Below are 19,407 nucleotides of genomic sequence, written 5' to 3'. Positions count from 1 at the left end.
CTATTCATAAAAGTACATATTACACAACTTGTTGCTTTCTCAGTTAAGGTTATCTACTAAACGAACTACACTTATCATTTCAGTCACATTCAATTAGAGATTCGTTCCTGACAATTCCTTGTCCAACAGAATTGTTCTGGTCATCCTTCGATTGGCTATCTCAGCGCCTGGTCTTTTGGCTACATCGTCCTTTCTACTGCTGCCGGACTCTAACTAGTTTCTGCCGCAACTAAGGGCTATCTCTGCTCCTTTCCGATGGGACATCCAGCGACTGGCACGATTCTGCATAGGCTGATGATTCGCGTATGGCTCTGCGTGGAATCTTCTTCGGCATAATCAGGAAAACGGCCCATTGTCCGACATCATAGAACCCTGGCTCGTCTTTTCCCCAACCACTGATCAAGAATCCGCAAGATGAAAATCCGGAAAAAAGGCCTTGCAATATGGCACGCATTGCCTTATATTTTGTATTCTAGCACCCTCTTTTTGCTGTATCCTTTTTCACATGACCCTTTACTTTTAATGCGCTTAAGATGATCCTTTACTCTCCCTTTTGCTGTTAGGTGCTGTCTTCACGGAAAGTGCACGTAAATCACTTTCTGAGTAAGCTGTAGCCTTCGGCATTACGATCAATACGTGCGTTTTAGACGCGACCTTTGAACTGTTACTCATTACCTGTCTGGCGACTTACGTTATTTTAGATAGCTTAGTAGGACACAAATTCAAGCTAATATTTCTTTTACATGGAATCACTAATTTGACACAAATCTCTAATTTAGTCTTCCGTTTGACAACAAAATATTTCCAATACATTACACATATTAATGCACATTCTCATATACAACAAACAAGGTCTTTCTTACTTTCTGCTGGTGTGCACGTATTATCTTAAATTGGTTAAAATTTTCATGTTAGATTCTGAATGAACAATTTCTTAGAAAATCCTCCATTCAGGATCTAACAATAACCTGGATAAGAATTCGGCAATAGGGACAGATGGGATATCAGCACGTATGTTAAAGGAACGTTCAGCCAAACTGCTAGGCCCTAGATATGTTTTTATAATTTGAGTCTTAGTTCAGGAAAGATCTTGCAGGAATTGAAATGATAATCCCATATGCACAAGGGTGGTGCAAAAACTGTCTAATTATGAACCTATCAGTATCTCTGGTGCAGTAGTGAAGATTGTAGAGAAGTTGGTAATAACTCCCATACAAAAATGGGTGGTAAACAAGTTATACTTTGCAAGGAGCAGCATGGGTTTACTAAAGGAAGGTCACATTTTAGCAATTTGCTCATATTTTATAACAATGTTACGGTTGAGTTGGATAAATGGAAAGCATACACTATGATAATGTTAGATTTTTGCTAAGGCATTTGTTAGGATACCACATGAAAGACTGCTGCATAAACTGGAGAATACGGGATTGGAATATAAACTCTTGAATCGGATCAGTAGATGGTTGACAGTCAAATATTAAAAAGTAGCACGTTAGGTTTGAATCTGCAAGATTTAAGGTGACTGGTGGTGTGTACTTCAAGGGGCTCAGTGCTTGGTCTATTGTTTTTCAATCTATATATTAATGCTACTGGAAATAACCTGATAAGAGATCTTCAATTTTTTTTTTTTTTTTTGATAATCCAAACATAGGTAGGGCAATCAAAGATCTATTAATAAAGCATTTACAGAGTGATTTGAATAGGCTGAAATTGTAGGCAAACGATAATAGTTATCAGTTGAATGTTAGTAAGTGTGTAAAGTATATACTTTGGCGAGATGCGTTATCCAACAGCATATTATAATGGTGGAATTGTTGGAGAAACTGATGAGGCTAGAGATTTTGAAGTTATGGTGGATAGAAAGCGTCAAAGGGGTACTCAAGGGTCAAAGCTATATAAATGAGAGGAGACCTCCACACAGCCTTTAAAGGAATGCAAAGACCAGGCCTTGTGACCCAATGTCCAATCCTCACCTTCTCGTGATGCACCCGGTTGGATATCTACCTGGATACTGAACGAACGAGGAAGGGCTGGCAATTTGGGATTTAGACGACCAAATTGTATTCTTATTGGTTAAACCAAAATACAAAATGATGGTACAACATGACAAAATTTCATGCCGACTAGGGCGTTGCCCGGTTAAACAAGGTCCCTGTTGTTTATGCCAGGGAACCAGGGTGAACAGCAAAAAGTCAGCTACTGGAACAAATCTGAAAACACACCCTAACTCAATATCATTAGAGGTAAAGATCGGTACTATCAACATAAGAAGCCTGAATGGCAAAGAAATGGAGCTAGCTGAAGAATTAGATAAGTACCAGATCAACATAATAGGGGTGACTGAAACAAAAAAGACAAAAACTGGTGAGATCTTTCTGAGAGCAATAAATACAAAATGTTATCTTCAGGCAATAACAATCAAGGAAAAGAAGGAGTAGCCATAGTATTCAACACTAATACGAGGCTAATCTTCTTGAATGGCAGGCAGTCTCTGGTAGAGTGATGTGGGGAAATATGAAAATGGGGAATTGGACATTGTGACTGATTTGTGTCTATGGTCTCACAGAAGGTTCTACTAAGGGGGTAGAAGTGGAGGAATTTTTTGATGCTTTAGAGAAAGCAACTGACAATGAAAAATGAAAATTTAGTCCTTGTTGGGGATCTAAATAGCAGAGTAGAAAATGATTGTCAGACATACAAAAATATTTTAGGAAAATTTAGAGAAAAGAGCAAAGCTAATAATAATGGCAAATACCTGTTGGATTTCTGCTTAGGAGACGGACTGGTTATTACTAACACCATGTTCCAACATAAAAATGTGAACAAATTAACATGGAGAGAAGAGGCAAGGAATAAGAAAAGTCTCATTGACTATGTTATTGTTGATAGTGATGTTTTCTCCCTGGTGCAGGACACTAGAGTGTACAGAGGATTTGAAATTGGAAGTGATCACTATTTAGTCTTGAGAAGGATAAAATTGAATTTCATATTGAAAAGAATAACATGTAAGAAAGTTTTAATGCGAATAAAAGTTAAGTAGCTCTCAGACGTGAACTGTAGACTAAAATACAGAAAGATTATTGAAGAAAAAATGAAAGAGTTTGAGAACAGGAACCAAACCTTGGAGATTCAGTGGCAAGCCTTGAAGAAAACACTGACTGATTCCGCCAGAGAGGCATGTGGTGAGGTTGTCTGCAAGGATAGAAAAATCAGAACTCCATGGTGGACACAGGAATTTAAAGAGGCAGTGAAGGAAAAGAAGAAAGCATATCAAAAGTTCCTGGCAAATAAGTCAGCTTGTGTTCTTAGAGAATATAGAGACAAAAGTAAGAAAGCTAAACACTGTGTAAAACTAGCTAAATAAAAGTCGCGGGAGGACTTTGGCAAGAATATAGAAAATAAATATCAAGAAGGTGGCAAAATATTCTGGAGGTTGTTGAAGAAGCTTAGGAATGGAGGAAAGAGTGCTGCAAAAGGAGTTAGAGATGATAAAGATGACATGAAAACGGGAGAAAAAGATATCCTTGAAGTATGGAGTAATTACTTTGAAAAATTGCTAAATGAAACAAGCAGTGATGACAGCACAGTGGTAAAAAACACTGAACAGGCATACAGTGAGGAATACATATCAATTCTTGAAGTAGAAAAAGCCATCAAAGGCTTGAAATGTGGAAAGGCAGCAGGAGTAGATGATATTCTCCAAAAAATGCTTAAGTATGGTGGTATAAAAGTCTTGCAGTGGCTGCACTGCATAGTTCAGAAAGCCTGGAGAGAGGGACGAATTCCCGATGATTGGAGTAGAGCTCTCATAGTACCCATATATAAAAAGGGAAATAAAACTGAATGTGAGAATTACAGAGGTATTTTCTTACTGAGTGTTCCTGGTAAGATTTATGCAAGTATACTTGAGAAACGGTTGAGAAGAATTGTGGAAGAAAAGCTTGGTGAAGAACAAGCTGGATTCAGGCCAAATAGAGGCTGTCAGGATCAGATCTTCACTTTACGACAAATAGTTGAGAAAGCATGGGAATATAACAAAGATCTGTATTTAAGTTTTTTTTATCTGGAAAAGGCATATGACAAGGTGCCAAGAGAGAACTATTCAATACGCTACAGTTATAAGGTGTCAATGGGGCATTATATCAAGCAATACTTAGTCTTTATTTGAGTTGTAAGTCAGCAGTTAGAATTGAAGGAAGTACAGGAAGGTGGTTTAATGTTAAATCTGGTGTGAGACAAGGATGTACATTATCCCCTCTGCTATTCATTATCTATATGGATCACATTATGAAGGAAAGTGGTATTAAACATGACATCAAAATTGGAGATGTTAATGTCAGCTCTTTGCTTTATGCGGACGATGTTATACTTCTAAATAAATCCGCTACAAGTCTGTAAGATTCCCTGACTAAATTGAATAGCCGTTGTAATAGATATGGTATGAAGGTCATCAATAAAAAGACAAAGACAATGAAAATAGGTAGAATCGCTGAAAATGTCAACTGCTTTGTGAACGGAAAACCTGTGGAACAAGTAAAACATTTCAGCTACTTAGGCACGATTTTTAGTGAAGATGGTAAATTAAATATGGAAATAGACAAGAGAATCAACAAAGCTGGTATGGTAGGAAGTCACCTGAACAAATTCATATGGAATACGAGAGAAATTAGTTGAAACACTAAATTAGTTGTATACAAAGACATTGTTCAAACCAGTTTTAACTTATAAATCTGAGAGCTGGGTTAGAAGTAAAACACTTGACCAAAGACTAGAGACCGCAGATATGAAAGTCCTGAGAAAGATTAGAGGTGTGAACAGATGGCATCAATGGCAATATCATATTAAAAACGAGGATATTAGGAAAGAACTTGACATTATTAATATCCAGGAATGCGTTATCAGAGCTAATCTCAGGTGACTTAAATAGAATGGGAGAGGAAAGATTAGCAAAATAAGTGTTCTCTGCTAGGTTGGCAGGAAAACGATCCAGAGGAAGACCAAGATATAGATGGACTGATATGGTACAAAGTGCCTTAGACGATAGAAATATAAGATCTGATAATGTTGGAGTCTAGACGAGTAACAGACTGTTTTGGAGGAAAATTGTAGATAGGAAGTCAGTAATGATGTAAATTTTTCATGTAGTACTATCATATCCTGTACACTCTTTGAGGGTAAATGGCAGAAATTTGATGATGATGATGGTGGATAGAAAGTTCAAGGGCAACAATCAAAAATTGCAAATACAATTCACAGAATAACTGTAATGTTGAAACACAAACATTGACATGTAGGGATGTGAAGTCCTTTACAAGACCATGCTGAAATGGCACCTGAATGTCCACAGATTTAGTCTTCTGGGTTAGTGGAAAGGCTGCAAAGACTTACAAAGATGATATCAGGATTATGAGGATAAATTGATAGTATGTGGACTGCAGATGCAGATAGACAGGAGAAAGGGAGTAATATGACAGAAGTCTATAAACTTTTGAGATGGTGTTAAAGCATACTGATTGATAAAATTTTCTGTTATATGGGAAAAGGACAAGGTGGCATCTGAGAAAGTTCAGTTTGAGTGTGGTCAAGAAAGAGGTGAGAGCAAGATTTTTCTTTCACAGAACTGTCAGTGCATATAACAGTTTGCCTGGTGAGTGAGTACATCTAGTGTAAGTTTATCATAAGTTTAAGAGAAGGTATGACAACTGGTGTGGGTGATTTATAGCTTCCCTTGACGAGTTCTCATCTCCCTAGAGTTCTGATGGTGATGATGATAATTCCAGTCTCCTTGGATTTGTTGCCTATGTGCACAAAACCTATCCAGTTTGAACATTTTAATATGATGTTGCTTTCTTAGCTAATAATGTCTATTCATATTGTTCTAGGTTTTCCTTTTGGTCTTTTACCAATAATTTTACAATTTATTGTCTTCAAAAGAATACTATCATTTCACATACAAAAAACATGTCCTACCCACTACCACTTTTTGAACTTGATTATACTGGATACTATGGGTTCTTTATACAGTTGATATAACTCACTGTTGTATCTGATCTTTCAGAGACCATTATCATTCACTGGGTCAAATATTTTTCTAAGGATTTTCCTTTCAAAAGCTGAAACGAGATTCTCCACCCTTGCCATAAATATTCAGATTTTAGATTCCTTCGTAACAACTGGACGAATTATTAGTTTATATCTTTTTACTTTTGCCTTCCAATGAATATCTTTTGAGCTGAGTACATGTGAGAGAAAACAGAAAGCCTGATTATCTTTCATTATTCAATTCTGCATTTCAACATCTCATTTGTTGGCTAGCGATCATTATTCCTAAATATTTAAACTCTTCCACATTTTCTATTTAAGAAACTTGCATTTACATTACACTTACCACCAATAATTTCAACAACTGGTGATAACTATTATATTTTGTAAAGCAAGAATGCCAACAGGTATTTCCCATAATAATGGCAAATACCTGCTGGATTTCTGCTCAAGACATGGACTAGTGATTACTAACACCATGTTCCAACATAAAAAAAATGTGCACAAATTCACATGGAGAGAAGAGGCAAGAAATAGGAAAAGTCTCATTGACTGTGTTGTTGATAATCATGTTTTGTCTCTGGTGCAGAACACTAGAGTGTACAGAGGATTTGAAATTGGAAGTGATCACTACAGAAAGTAAACATCCTTGCCTAACTCCTTTCCCAACTTGAAGCCAGTCAGTCAATCCAACACCTGTTCTTACGTGGCTTCTTGCTCCCTATACAAGTTGGCTATCAACCTGATAGCGTGTTGAGGAAAACCCATTCTTTTCATTACTTTCCACAGTTTCACATGCTCAACACAGTCAAAAGTTTTAGAGTAGTCTAAGAAACACATTACAGAGGGAGTCTGAATTCTTTATATTTTTCAATGATCTGTCTAAGGCAAAAGATCTGATCTCTGGTGCCCTTACCTTTCCTAAAACCTGCTTGTTCCTCGGGCATCTCTGCCTCAACTTTGGCCTCAATCCTATTTAGCATGATCTTCAATAAAATTTTGCTTGCATGAGATATTAAACTAATAGTTCCATAATTCTTGCATGCCTTCATATCACCTTTCTTATGTAGTGGTATGAAAACAGACTTCTACCAGGCTCTACGCCATGATCCTTTCTCCCATACCCTTGCAATCAATCTATGAAAAACTCTTATCCCTCCGTCCCCTGTGGCGCCTTAACTTTGCTGGGATTTCATCTGCACCTGGGGCCTTATTGCTGTTAAGCTGCTTAACTGCTCTTTCAACTTCATGCCTAAGTGGAAGAGGTTCCAAATCAAAATTTTCCTGGTGAGAGGGTTCCACATTTTCTTTATCCACTCAGCTGTACAGTTCCTCACAGCATTCTTTCCATCTGTTTTTGATTTCCAACTCTTCTGTTAGCAATGCTCCATTCCTGTCTTTGATGACATTCAATTTACGCTTAAACTTGTGCTTTAAGTCACGAACTATATAAAACATCCTTTTATAATTGTGCCTCCTCATCTGGAACTCTATTTCATAATATTTATTAGTATAGAACTTTTCCTTGTCCTGCTTGATGGCTCTTCTGACTTCTCTATGTAATCTCTTGTATTCTTCGGTCCCTGTGTCTCTGTTTTTCCAACCGCCTTCTTTTGATTAGTTCTCATGTTGAATCTGATATCCATGGGTCTCTTGGTCTTATTGGGCCGAGATACTTTTTCGCTGTATCCTGTATTATCACCTTAACTCCTTCCCAAAGCATTTCTGGTGAGTTCTCTTCATTGGTCTCCAAAAAATCATCCAACCGAGTTGATGTTTCTTCTGTGAATCCACTAGGAATTATTCTAACATCCAATCTAGTGGATGTTAGAATAGCACCTGACCTAGAAGTTTTTGGAGTCTTTGGCTCTTCTGTACCACAATCTGCTCTAGGAGAAATATGCACATCAGAGATGCTTGTCTTCCACCGCTGGAGAGCCAGGATGTAATCAATCTGGTGCCTTGACCTATCAACGTTAGATGTCCAAGTATAGGTCCGTCGTGGATGTTTCTGGAAGCGGGTATTGGTAATAACTAATCTGTTAGCAAGGACAAATTCCAACAGTCTTTTACCATGGGTGTTACGTTCACCCAGACCAAACATGCCACACTCTGGCCTGACTCTCATACTCTTTCCCACTTTTGCATTTATTATTATTATTATTTGACACCTCCAGGGAGTCCAAAGACTCATCGAGGGAGAGTGTGGCAACATCATCGAACGATTGGTCCCCTTCCAACTACTAACCGCAATCAAACTTACTTAACTGAGCCATTAGTAGCAGAGGCTCTACCAATCGACCAACAAGTTCCCTAAGATGTAAAGTATGTCTCTCCTTGGTAGGCAGTCCAAAACAGTTTGTAAGTTTTCATAGAATTCTTCACTCTCTCTCTTCAGGCCAATCCATGTGGGGTGCATAAACTACCACAATTGATACATTGGTAGGCTGAGCCTTAAGTCTAATAGAAATTATCCTATCATTAATGGGGTTATAACCAAGAAGGCTTCTTGCTTGAGCTGTCTTCAGTATCACAGCTACCCCATGATGTTTTGAATCACCACCTGAGTAAATAACTAGCTTACCATCCTTTCTTTTGAAGTGACCTTCTCCATTCCATCTGGTCTCTGTAATTCCAAGGATGGAAGGGGGACTTCTCAGAACAGTAACAGAAGGTAAAAAAAGAGGAAGGAGTAGACCATCAATGAGATGGATGGATGATGTGTGTGTGTGTGTGGAGTGACTGATCTTCAGAGAGTTGAGGTCGCCAGAAAAGCAACCATGTAGCCTGGTGTGGCACATCACCGAGGATCGAAGTGACCATACAGCATCTGTAGATGCCCAGTGAACATAGAGAGAGAGAGAGCAAGAGGTCATAAGTTTGCCATTTCACCTAAATGCTTTCCATATTTAGATTTTATACACAACATTGAAAGAAACATTGGCAATCTTTCCAGTACTGAAGTCAATAGACTTCGTTTTGAAATAGCCAAAATAATCTATGATGCCAAACCTTTTGACTTGAACATCCCACCATCAGAATTGAAAGCTCTTACCTCCTTAAAATGTAATAAAAACATAATCACCAGAGCCGACAAAATAAATACCACTATAGTTCTAGATACCAATTCATATGACTGAAAAATGAATTTACTACTCAGACTTGATTATGATCCTACAAAAAGACAGCTAAAGAAACTCAACAAGTTACTTGATGAAACCACTTCCTTAAATGAAGAAACAATAAAAAAACTCAGGACATACCATGCTAGGACTCCTAGAATATACAGATTACCTAAGCTTCACAAGAATAACGTTCCACTCAGACCCGTCATGGATTCTATTATCAGCCCGACCTACAAATTATCAAGATTTTTATCTAACCTTCTCCATCCTCACATAGGCCACTCAGCTTCATCAATTAAAAATTCAACAGAGTTTCACACAAAAAAAAGACATTCAACTGTTGGAAACAGACATGCTAATTAGCTTCGACATTTGTCTCCCTCTTCACTAATATTCCCCATAAGGAAACGGTAGACTTGTTAACTCAAAAATTTCCATCTAATATTGTTGAATTATTCAAATTCGTTATTACGTCCGGTTACTTCACTTGGAAAGAGAAAATTTACAAGCAAGAGGAAAGAACAGCAATAGTGTCTCCCTTATCACCAAACTTAGCCAACCTGTTTCTTGAATACCTTGAAGAAAAAAGTTTCACCGTTTAAACCCAAACCAAAAATTTGGCTACAATATGTTAATGACATCTTTGCTGTCTGTGGTCATTCCGAACAAGAACTACACCTGTTTCTAGATAAAATAAATCTTCTTCATCCTCACAAATTTATGCTAGAAAAAGAATCTCCACAGGGTATCTCCTTTCTGGATTAACACATCCAAAGAAAATAAGATGGTTCCATCTCCACTTCTATTGCAAGCCAACATTTTCAGGTTACTACATTCAGAATTCTTCTGCTCATCATCGATCTCAAAAATTTGGCATCATTAAATCATTAGTAACCAGAGCACACAGATTCTGCTCCTCTGAAAAATCTCTAAACCAAGAATTGTAAATAATCAAAAATACAGTCATGGATACAATCTTAAAACAACTCAAAAAAATCATCATCACTTTCCCACACATCAACCTAGACAAGAACAAGCGTAGGATTCCTATAACTTATATCAAAGGCATCTCTGAACGTCTTTCAAAAATTATGAAGCAATAATACTACCTACAAACCAATCAACCAGATCTATAACTTGTTACCTTCTCCTAAAGACAAACTCTCACCTGTGATGCTAACTGGCATGTACGAGGTTCCATGCTCCTGTAAATTGTCTTATTATGGACAGACAGGTAGATCTGTTCGTAAATGCATTTCGGAACATCGAGACCATATCCATCTCATCAAACTGCAGAAATCTGGCCTTGCACAACATGGTATTGAAAATCCAAACCATAAGATCCACTGGAAAAAGACCAAACTTCTACATAGATCTTTATATAAACATGAACGTTTATATAAAGAAAGTGCTGAACAGACCAAATCTAAACCGTAATGACGTTCTTGCTATTCCTAAACTATGGGAATTTGTTATACAAAATTGTGTAAAATAATTTTTTTATATATATGTTATCTTATTTTTAATGTAATCTATTTTTTTTTACCCCTCCAGATTTATTTTAATTCAATTCTATAACAAGCTACTGCATGCATATTGGGATTCCATTGTAATCATGTGCTCTAACTGTATGTTGTTCCTAGTATTGTTTGAATTAACTGTACTGACAATGTCCTAAGATACTTAGGATGAAATATTTACTTATTAAAACTTATTACTGTGGTAGTATGGTTATTATGTGTGCTTGTTTACTCATGAATTTTCCACAGGTTTCAATGTACAATAAATGAAAATATACAGATGCACTCAAATATCAACTGCATTGTGAATGGAGAACCTATAGAACATTTCAGCTACTTAGGCATGATTTTTAGTGAAGATGGTAAATTAAATATGGAAATAGACAACAGAATCAACACAGCTCGTATGGTAGGAAGTCAACTGAATAAATTTATATGGAATAAGAGAGAAATTAGTCAAAACACTAAATTAGCTATATACAAGAAATTGTTGAAACCAATTTTAACTTAAAGATCTGAGAGCTGGGTTAGAAATAAAACATTTGATTAAAGACTAGAGACCATAGATATGAAAGTCCTGAGAAAGATTGGGGTGTGAGCAGATGGCATCAATATCATATTAAAAATGAGGATATTAAGAAAGAATTTGACATTGGTAGCATTCAGGAATGTGTTAGTAGAGCTAATCTCAGGTGGTATGGTCACTTAAACAGAATGGGAGAGGAAGATTAGCAAAACAAGTGTTCTCTCCAGTTTGCAGGAAAAAGACCCTGTGGAAGACCAAGATATAGGTGGATTGATATAGTAAAAAGTGCCTTAGAAGGCAGAAATATAAGATCTGATAATCTTGGAGTCTTGACAGATAATAGATTGAGAAAATTGTTGATAGGAAGTTAGTAATGATGTACGTTCTTCATGTAATACTATCATAATATTCTGTGCACCCCTTGCGGGTACATGTCAGGAATTTGATGATGATGATCCAAAATTTTATAATTCTGATCACATTATATATAGATAATTCTTGATGGAGTAAGGCTTTTATGTTTCATTCCATTCAAAATGCTATCCACTAGCCAAGTTCTAGACAAAATCTACAGCTTCACTCTTGGTCTAAACTGTGCAATAATAACAAAAATCCAAATTTGATTGTGAAAGATCAAATGCATGAAATTTATCTCCTGAACATATAGCAGTCATCATAATTTCTGGTTCTTTACTAAGGTTACTTGGAAGTGACTTTTGATCACCTATGCATCTGACTGTCCCTGAGATCAAAACACCACTTTAGTATCAGAAAAAAATAAAACATCCACATTATTCTCCTCCTCAGATTCCTGTCCAGGCAAATCATCTGCTATATGCTTCTACTGGTTTTCTGTCACAGAGAGAGAGAGAGAGAGAGAGATGACAGTATTCCACCAAAATGTCTGAAAAGGAAGCTATATTCAGCCCCATTTCAAAAAAAAAAAAAAAAAGGGAAAAAAAGTTGGCCACGAAAAACAATGAACTTAATCTCCTCACCTTAGTTCTCCTGAAGTAATGAAGAAGTGCTAAACTGTCAACTTCATCACCACTTGGAAATCCACCAATTAATCTGTGACTGCCAGTAAGAATTCAGCCACTTGTGCTCCATAGCAAATTAGCTCACTATGATATCCACTTCTGGTTATGTGTCAGAAAGGTTTGGAAAAATCTATATAGTCACCCTAGAGATTTTGAATGCATCTGATGAGGTCTGCCACAGAGGCTTTTTACTCTTTATAAGTGAATAGCCAGTTTAGCCATTCACTGCATGCCACCACAGCAGAGCTATAATTTTCATATTTGCTCATCAGTGTAGGAATATGCCTCAACATTCTGTTTCTTTCGCTCATACACCTAATTGTATATAGGTTATCCTATAAAATATATAAAAAAATAGATTAAAACTTACATATACACTTTAGTAATTATTCACACACACACAGGTGTACATGTATCTCTGAGATATTTCTAGCATCTCCAGGATTGTAAAAATTAGCAAGAAATTAGATATATAATGTTATATTAGAATTAGATACCTAGCAGCATAAACAAACAAAATTTCAGATGTTCCAAGGCTGCAGTTTTCAATGAATGTATTAAGCTTTTTGTTGTTGGAGTTGTAACCTGTATGACTTAGTGTTCCCTAAATCTTCAATGTCAACATCACTTTATAAGGGGTTTTCTATACATCGTGTAGTCTCCTCTACCAATTCAGGCTCATAAAATGGACTAAAGAGTATTTAGAACAACCCCCTGTATTATAAAGGGGGTGTTCGAAAGAGTTTGCTGAGTTGATCAGAACGAATGGCACAGTGAACTTAAATCAGGAATTAAGATTACAAAGTGATGAAGAATTCAAAATATAGACTGCACTAAGTCATACAGTTACAACTCCCAAAATGAGGACACAAGATGAAACTTCATATATTTAAATGAAAATGCTAACTTGAAGGTCTGAAATATCATTACTAAGTGAGGTTTTTGTAGTCTGTCTGTGCCTTCAGAGTAAAATATCCAATTCCTTTTATTTAATATGTCTTGAGGATGCTAAGTGTATCTCAGCAAATTGTGCCTGAATACATGAACAGTTATTGAAATACCTACATGAGTGTATATACTTTACACAGCTGATTGACCTCAAATCTTATCCTAAGTTCAGCTGATAGCAAGAAAGTCCATTCTTTCTCTAATGAGTTCAAGCCAATGAATGTTAAACACTGCTTTCCAGGTTGGAAAAATCTTCAACGAAGCTGGATTGTTAAATCAACTTCAATATTGAATATTATTACTTCAATATTACTAATATTGAAGTAATAATATTCAATATTACTTCAATATTAGTACAGCTCTGTCTTTTCTCTCTCATTCACTTCATTTCCATTACTATGATAATAACCATAAAGTCTTTAATGACATTTGTGAGATACTAGAAAAATACTGAAACATGTAGACACAAGAAGTTAATAATACATTTATTAAATTGCACAATTTTTGTCTGCGCAGTTAGCCTAGCGGCTGTGTGCTTTGCAACCATATGCCTGGGGAAGAAGTATCCTAGGTTCGATTCCCGTCGGTGACGTGAGGAGCTGAAGGATCTTCCTCAGCCATAGCCAAGTTAGCCGGTCTTGGGTGTGGACAGTAGGGTTTTTTCCCCAGTTTATCCTGGGGTTTTTCATCCTGCAAAGCAGGCAAACCGGCCTTTGGAACTCAACACTACAGGACATAGGATACACTGGGGAGTAAGGCTGACCACCTTATCCTGTGAATGGCTTGAGGTCCGATGATTAATTAATCATCGACACCGTAAGGTAAAAGGAAGATGAGATGAGAATTGCATATTTTGATCAGAGATAATTCAAACATTATGAGCCATGGGCTCGTAAGCTCATTTTTTTTTTTTTGGTGAACAAGCTCTCTTCTTTGTTACTTTCCACCAAGGATAAACTGCCTCCTTCCTTACTCTCAGATGTTTAACAAGTTCCTTGTGATTGCACTCTCTCTCTCTCTTTTAGTTTGGACAAATAGGACATTCTGTTGAGAAATGACAACAGGAACACCAATCTTATATAATTTATAATAAGTTGGAGATGTCTGGTTTGGCATAGGATGGAGTTGACACTAACCACTCTACTCCACTGCCACAGATTTTAGCATTGGTTCAAAGAGAGTGCTGAAGTGCTAGTACATCATCCTAACTTGAATCATAATGACTTTTTTTTTTAACCTAAAGTTCAGGAGAATCTTATTTGTATTAGTTACAAGCAGCATTATTATTATCATTATTTTTTAATGCAGCTTGCAATTTATTGTACCATATTACAAGACCATGCAGCTCATATCATTTGAAATCCACCGTTGGTATTCTACCTTGTTGGTATTGTCTGTTCATCTGTTATATTCATATACAAATATCTGATTTAATAAAGTGTATGTGTTTCAATGTTTATTTATGATAATACCCAAATTATCAGACAAGATTAGATTAAACTCTTGGACCGTCACACATCATGGTCTCTTTTTCCACTCAAGATGTAACTTGTCATCTCTATCCAACCTATGCATCTGCCCTACCTTAAAAATGTTCAAGTTTTTGCTGATGTACTAATAACTTCTCCAAATATTTTTGATGTACACCAGAACCATATCTTACAGAGGTTCTGCTTGTGACTATTCTATTGTTATTACTTTCATGGGTGCTGTTTCCCTGAACTAGCATCTGTCATTCTTCTGGCTTCCTCTAAGCTTTTAAAATATGTTTAAAAACTAGCTAACATCCTTTCACAGTCCAACTAAACAGTCCAACCAAAAAAGGGGGAGAAGCCAACAACAAGTTGGCTTCTCCCCCTTTTTTGCATTCTAGCTCTATTCTTTGGAACAGCCTTCCTCAGTGTTTCTCAAGAACTGCAGCCTCCAGATAAATTATATGTTACATGCAGTTGTATGTAAACATTAGTCTACCTAGGCTAATAATACAAAGTATTGAAATAATTTTACCTTCTAGATGATGTGGCCATTCATGCTCATCCTCAATTCCAGGCCTATTCACACACTTTGAAGGCCATATTTCAAAAGCAAATAACAGATCAGCAATGAAAGCCAATACACATTGTTTAATACTCTGATCTAAATAAAGGTAGTCTTCCAGAGTAAGAAAGTGTATATCACGTTGTAAGTGATTCTGGCAAAATTCTTCTATAAGCTGAAGATTATGAACACAAGCAGCCAAACTCATTGGTTCGTTAAAACATATATCTGAAAAGAAAAACAGAAAAGAGAAATTTGCTTTAAATTGGCATCAGATAAATATTCCATAACAGAGGTTCTCAATTTTTTTTTTTTTTAATACTTGTAACACCAGAACCAAAACTGAAAAATTCTGGTATTACTTACTAAACTATGCATTTTATTAAAATATAGGGTGATCAAAATTAATGTATCCCTTTAAGGCCTTGTGGAGCCATCCAGTGATCCAAATGCTGCAAAACTTTGCAGGAATACATTGTGCATCATGTGGAAGTGATATCCAAGGGGAAAAAAAAAGTAGTTACAAAAATCACTACTAGAGGCCATTGTAAACACCAAATACATGGAATTTATATACCACACAATTCAGCAGGTGCTAGAAGGGTTTAAAAAGAAGGATATGGGATTTTTCCATTCATTCTGGTTGTCAATACCATTTACAGTGATGGCACTAACCTTGCCCCAATGTGCTTTGCTTGTGAAGCTGTACTACATAAACAATTGCGATGCTGGTGATGCATTCTACAAATTTTTTGCTTGAACAAACATCGATGAGGTCCACTATCTCCACGTGCTTTGCAACAAATGATTAGTCATTTTGAAGAAACAAGATTGTTAGGAGTTAGGTCTAGCAAAGGTCATAAACCAATCAGTTCACAAGTGAATAAAGTTGCCATTGCCATTGTGGAGCAGGCCATGTATAACCATACCACCATTGGTTTCTGCAGTGCACATGCTATATTAAGACATATGGATGTACCTTACACAACTGGAAAATTCTGCATTTCTACCTATTCAAGATAACCCTGACACAAGAGTTGCAGTCACAGGACTTTGAAGTCCTGTGACTGCAACAATGACAGTCGACTGATATTTGCTTTAACATTTGTTGCTCAAGTGGAGTTGGATGCTGCATGACAGTGGATGATTTTGTGGGGAGACAAGGCTCACTTTCACTGAATGATGCTGTGAATACCTACAACTACTGGGTATGGGCTATGCAAAACCTGAATGCAATCTAACAAATCCTTTGCATTATCTAAAGTTACTGTCTGGCACAGGTTTACAGCTTTGTTTATTATTATTGGACAATTCTTCTTTGAGGATATTTGCCAGTCAGGTCCATTGACCTGCTCAGTTACTGCTGAGCTGTATTACTGCAATTTGATAAACAATTCTGTTGTCACAGCAGCACCTATGCATAGATTCAGTAATTTTCATGCAGGATGAGCCCCCCCCCCTCTCCACAAGTCGGTCAATCTGTACAGAACGTTCTTTGAGTATATTCCACTGAAGCCAGAGTGATCAGCAGTGTGTTTTCCACTGCATGGCCACCTTGTTTGCTTGATCTGACCCTGTGATTTCTGGCTCTGGGGGATTTCTCAAAGACGGGGTTTATCAGGATCATTCTGATAACTTGCCAGCACCAAAAGACAGTATAACATCAGTCCCTATAGCTGCATTCTGCCGTTGAACATGCTGTGCAAAGATTGCAGTTTGTGGCATATCAAAAAGGGCAGTACAATGAACGGTACAGCCCGTGAATGAAAATGTGTCACATTTCTCCTTATGGTACATCATACAGCAACCCTGGAAGAGAATTTTGGAACTACTTCCCCCCCCCCTCAATCATTGCTTTTATTTTATGCATAATGTATTCCGGTAAATTTTGCAGCATTTGGATCACTGGATGGCACTCCACAAGGCTTTGAACATGTGTTAAACAAGGCCCTGTACATACAATACAAAATGAACTATAAAATATCTTATTAATGTAATGATTTAATTGTAATCAATAATGAAATGCAATAAATTGTGAGAACTTGAACAAATATTTAATTAAAAATAATTGACTTAATGTAACACTTGTTTGCAATTTTAAGCTTTCCAAGAAATATATATAGCTATCTGCTCGGAGGTTGAACAAAACAAAATATTTAAAAATGAAGATGATTTATCAACTCCTGCTAAACTGAAAAAAAATAGGTAAAACGTATGTATCTTTAGAGGGCAAATTTTTAATGCTTTTTTCATAATTTCATAAATTAAAAAAAATTCAACCATCCATTATTCACACACACACACCACTGAATCTTTTTCAACCAGTTGAGAACAGCTGTTAGTAATAGTGTCCATCTTAAATACAATCAGCTGTCATTATAACAAACCCATATGATCCAAAATAGTGCTTTTTTTATAGCAGAAGGTTTACTATAGCAATTTTTTATAAAAACAGTATTAGTGCTAAGGGCCTTTAGCAACAAAGTGGAGAGAACATGACCTAATTAAGATGTATTCACTACACAAGAAATATCAGTAATTACCTTGCCATTTGAGGTAGTTCGGACAATAAAAACTTATTAATGCAGCTAAACAACAACCATCGCTTAACTCTGTTACATCCTGCAGCAACGGAACACCAGGAACTAGAGAATCGGATTCCTGTAAGGTGATGCAAAAAGTATTTACTAATGATCATTTCAGGATACAAAAACATCCTAAAAATTCTGTGTTTAAAAAGTACATGAACAATTCATATAAGTAACGTAAAAATTTACCAAGTGATGATCCTGTTCATCTGAACTATAATTTACATTTACATTTTTTTCAATATGGAATCGAAGTTCTATACAACACTTGTTAATCCACAGCACAGCTGCCTCTTCAGGATCAGATGGCATTTCAATACCAACATCAACAATAGAAAACCTCCTATTTAAATAATACAATTAAAAATAAGAAAAGATTATTAGAAAAAAATTAGGAAGATATGAATGTATGAAAAACAAAGAAATATTAAAATCATCATCATTATTTTCTGTATGTACTCTCAAAAGTGTGTACTAGATGTTACAGTATCCCAACATCATTACTGGTTCCTATTTCAGCAGTAAACTGAAGGTGAGTTAGCTGATTTCATATGAAGGTAGTAGGGTTTTTTTTCTTCTGGAAACTGGGGTTTTCATCCCACACACAGACAAATTAGCCTTAAGAATACACAATTTACTAATAAAAATTACTATTGTGAAAGGTGGTGGGAAGTAGATTATGTATTTTAACAGTAGTAGTGTTATCGTGTCTAGTTTGGAGGATTAAGTAGGGGAGATGGTGAGTTATGTGTAGCGGAGCAAAGTGTCCTCACATGAAGAGTCTTTGAACTCCTTGGAGGTGTCATGTAATAATTATTTTTCAAGCCAGATTTGATCAGCTCTCACAATTTTATCTTCTAAAACGTTATCTTCATCTAGTCTTTATTCTAGTGTTTCTTTTAACATCTGTTTTGCTAAAATCTGATATAATTTTATGTTTAAGAATGTGGGATTTCTGATTAGATCTGATTGCACATATCTGAATATTCAGAGCATAAAATTCCTTTCTAATATCTTTATTTTTAGTGTGATTCTGTCATTGTTGCTATCTATTCGCTCCCCTAAAAGGTCTTGAAATCTACAAACCCTCACATGCAGCCTCCAGTTTTTGGTCAACTTTTACTGACAGGAAACCTACTAGATAATAAACAATTACTACATCAATGACAATCTTTTAGCCTAAATCACCACTACTGGTCAGCCATGAAAAGGTTTGGAGAAGCTTGTGCTATTACTCTTGATAGTTACAGAACATCTGATGAGGTCTGGCACTGAGGCCTGCACAACACCTTCCATCCTTTGAAATTGAGTAGTCAATTTCAAAGGATGGAAGAAATGACCTTCTCTTGCTCACTTCAAAGGTTATGAATATTTCGCTAAGTACAATCCATTCTTTCTACTTGTTTACAAAGCATACACTGCACAAACATCAGAAGTTCTGAGATACATAGATCTTCGTACCATTTTCAACAGGTAAAAATAATCCACTCACAATTCATGTGTTAAGGTTCAAGTGCTGGAAGAAACTCATGTTAGAGACTTAATAGAGTGAAACAGTACTGAGAAAGGATTAAAATATAT

General features: G+C 36.3%; 1 protein-coding gene across 3 annotated transcripts in view; it reads right to left on the bottom strand.

Moving 5' to 3' along the window:
• Positions 1-19,407, bottom strand: part of Patronin (calmodulin-regulated spectrin-associated protein patronin) — a 358,788-nt gene that overhangs the window by 249,444 nt on the left and 89,937 nt on the right. For all 3 annotated transcript variants that reach the window (XM_090407071.1, XM_090407073.1, XM_090407072.1), the window contains exons 6-8: positions 18,016-18,169; positions 17,782-17,899; positions 15,209-15,466 (exon numbers count right to left, since the gene is read on the bottom strand). In XM_090407071.1, coding sequence (XP_090263197.1) covers positions 15,209-15,466; positions 17,782-17,899; positions 18,016-18,169 — 530 coding nt within the window. The remainder of the gene's footprint in view (positions 1-15,208; positions 15,467-17,781; positions 17,900-18,015; positions 18,170-19,407) is intronic.

Source organism: Typopeltis vanoorti, chromosome 17 (genome assembly GCF_054136105.1).
Source record: "Typopeltis vanoorti isolate ZY-2024b chromosome 17, IOZ_Tvanoo_1.0, whole genome shotgun sequence".
Classification (NCBI taxonomy): domain Eukaryota; kingdom Metazoa; phylum Arthropoda; class Arachnida; order Uropygi; family Thelyphonidae; genus Typopeltis; species Typopeltis vanoorti.
The sequence above is the reverse complement of the archived record's forward strand: the minus strand, read 5'-3'. Positions and strand labels throughout refer to the sequence as shown.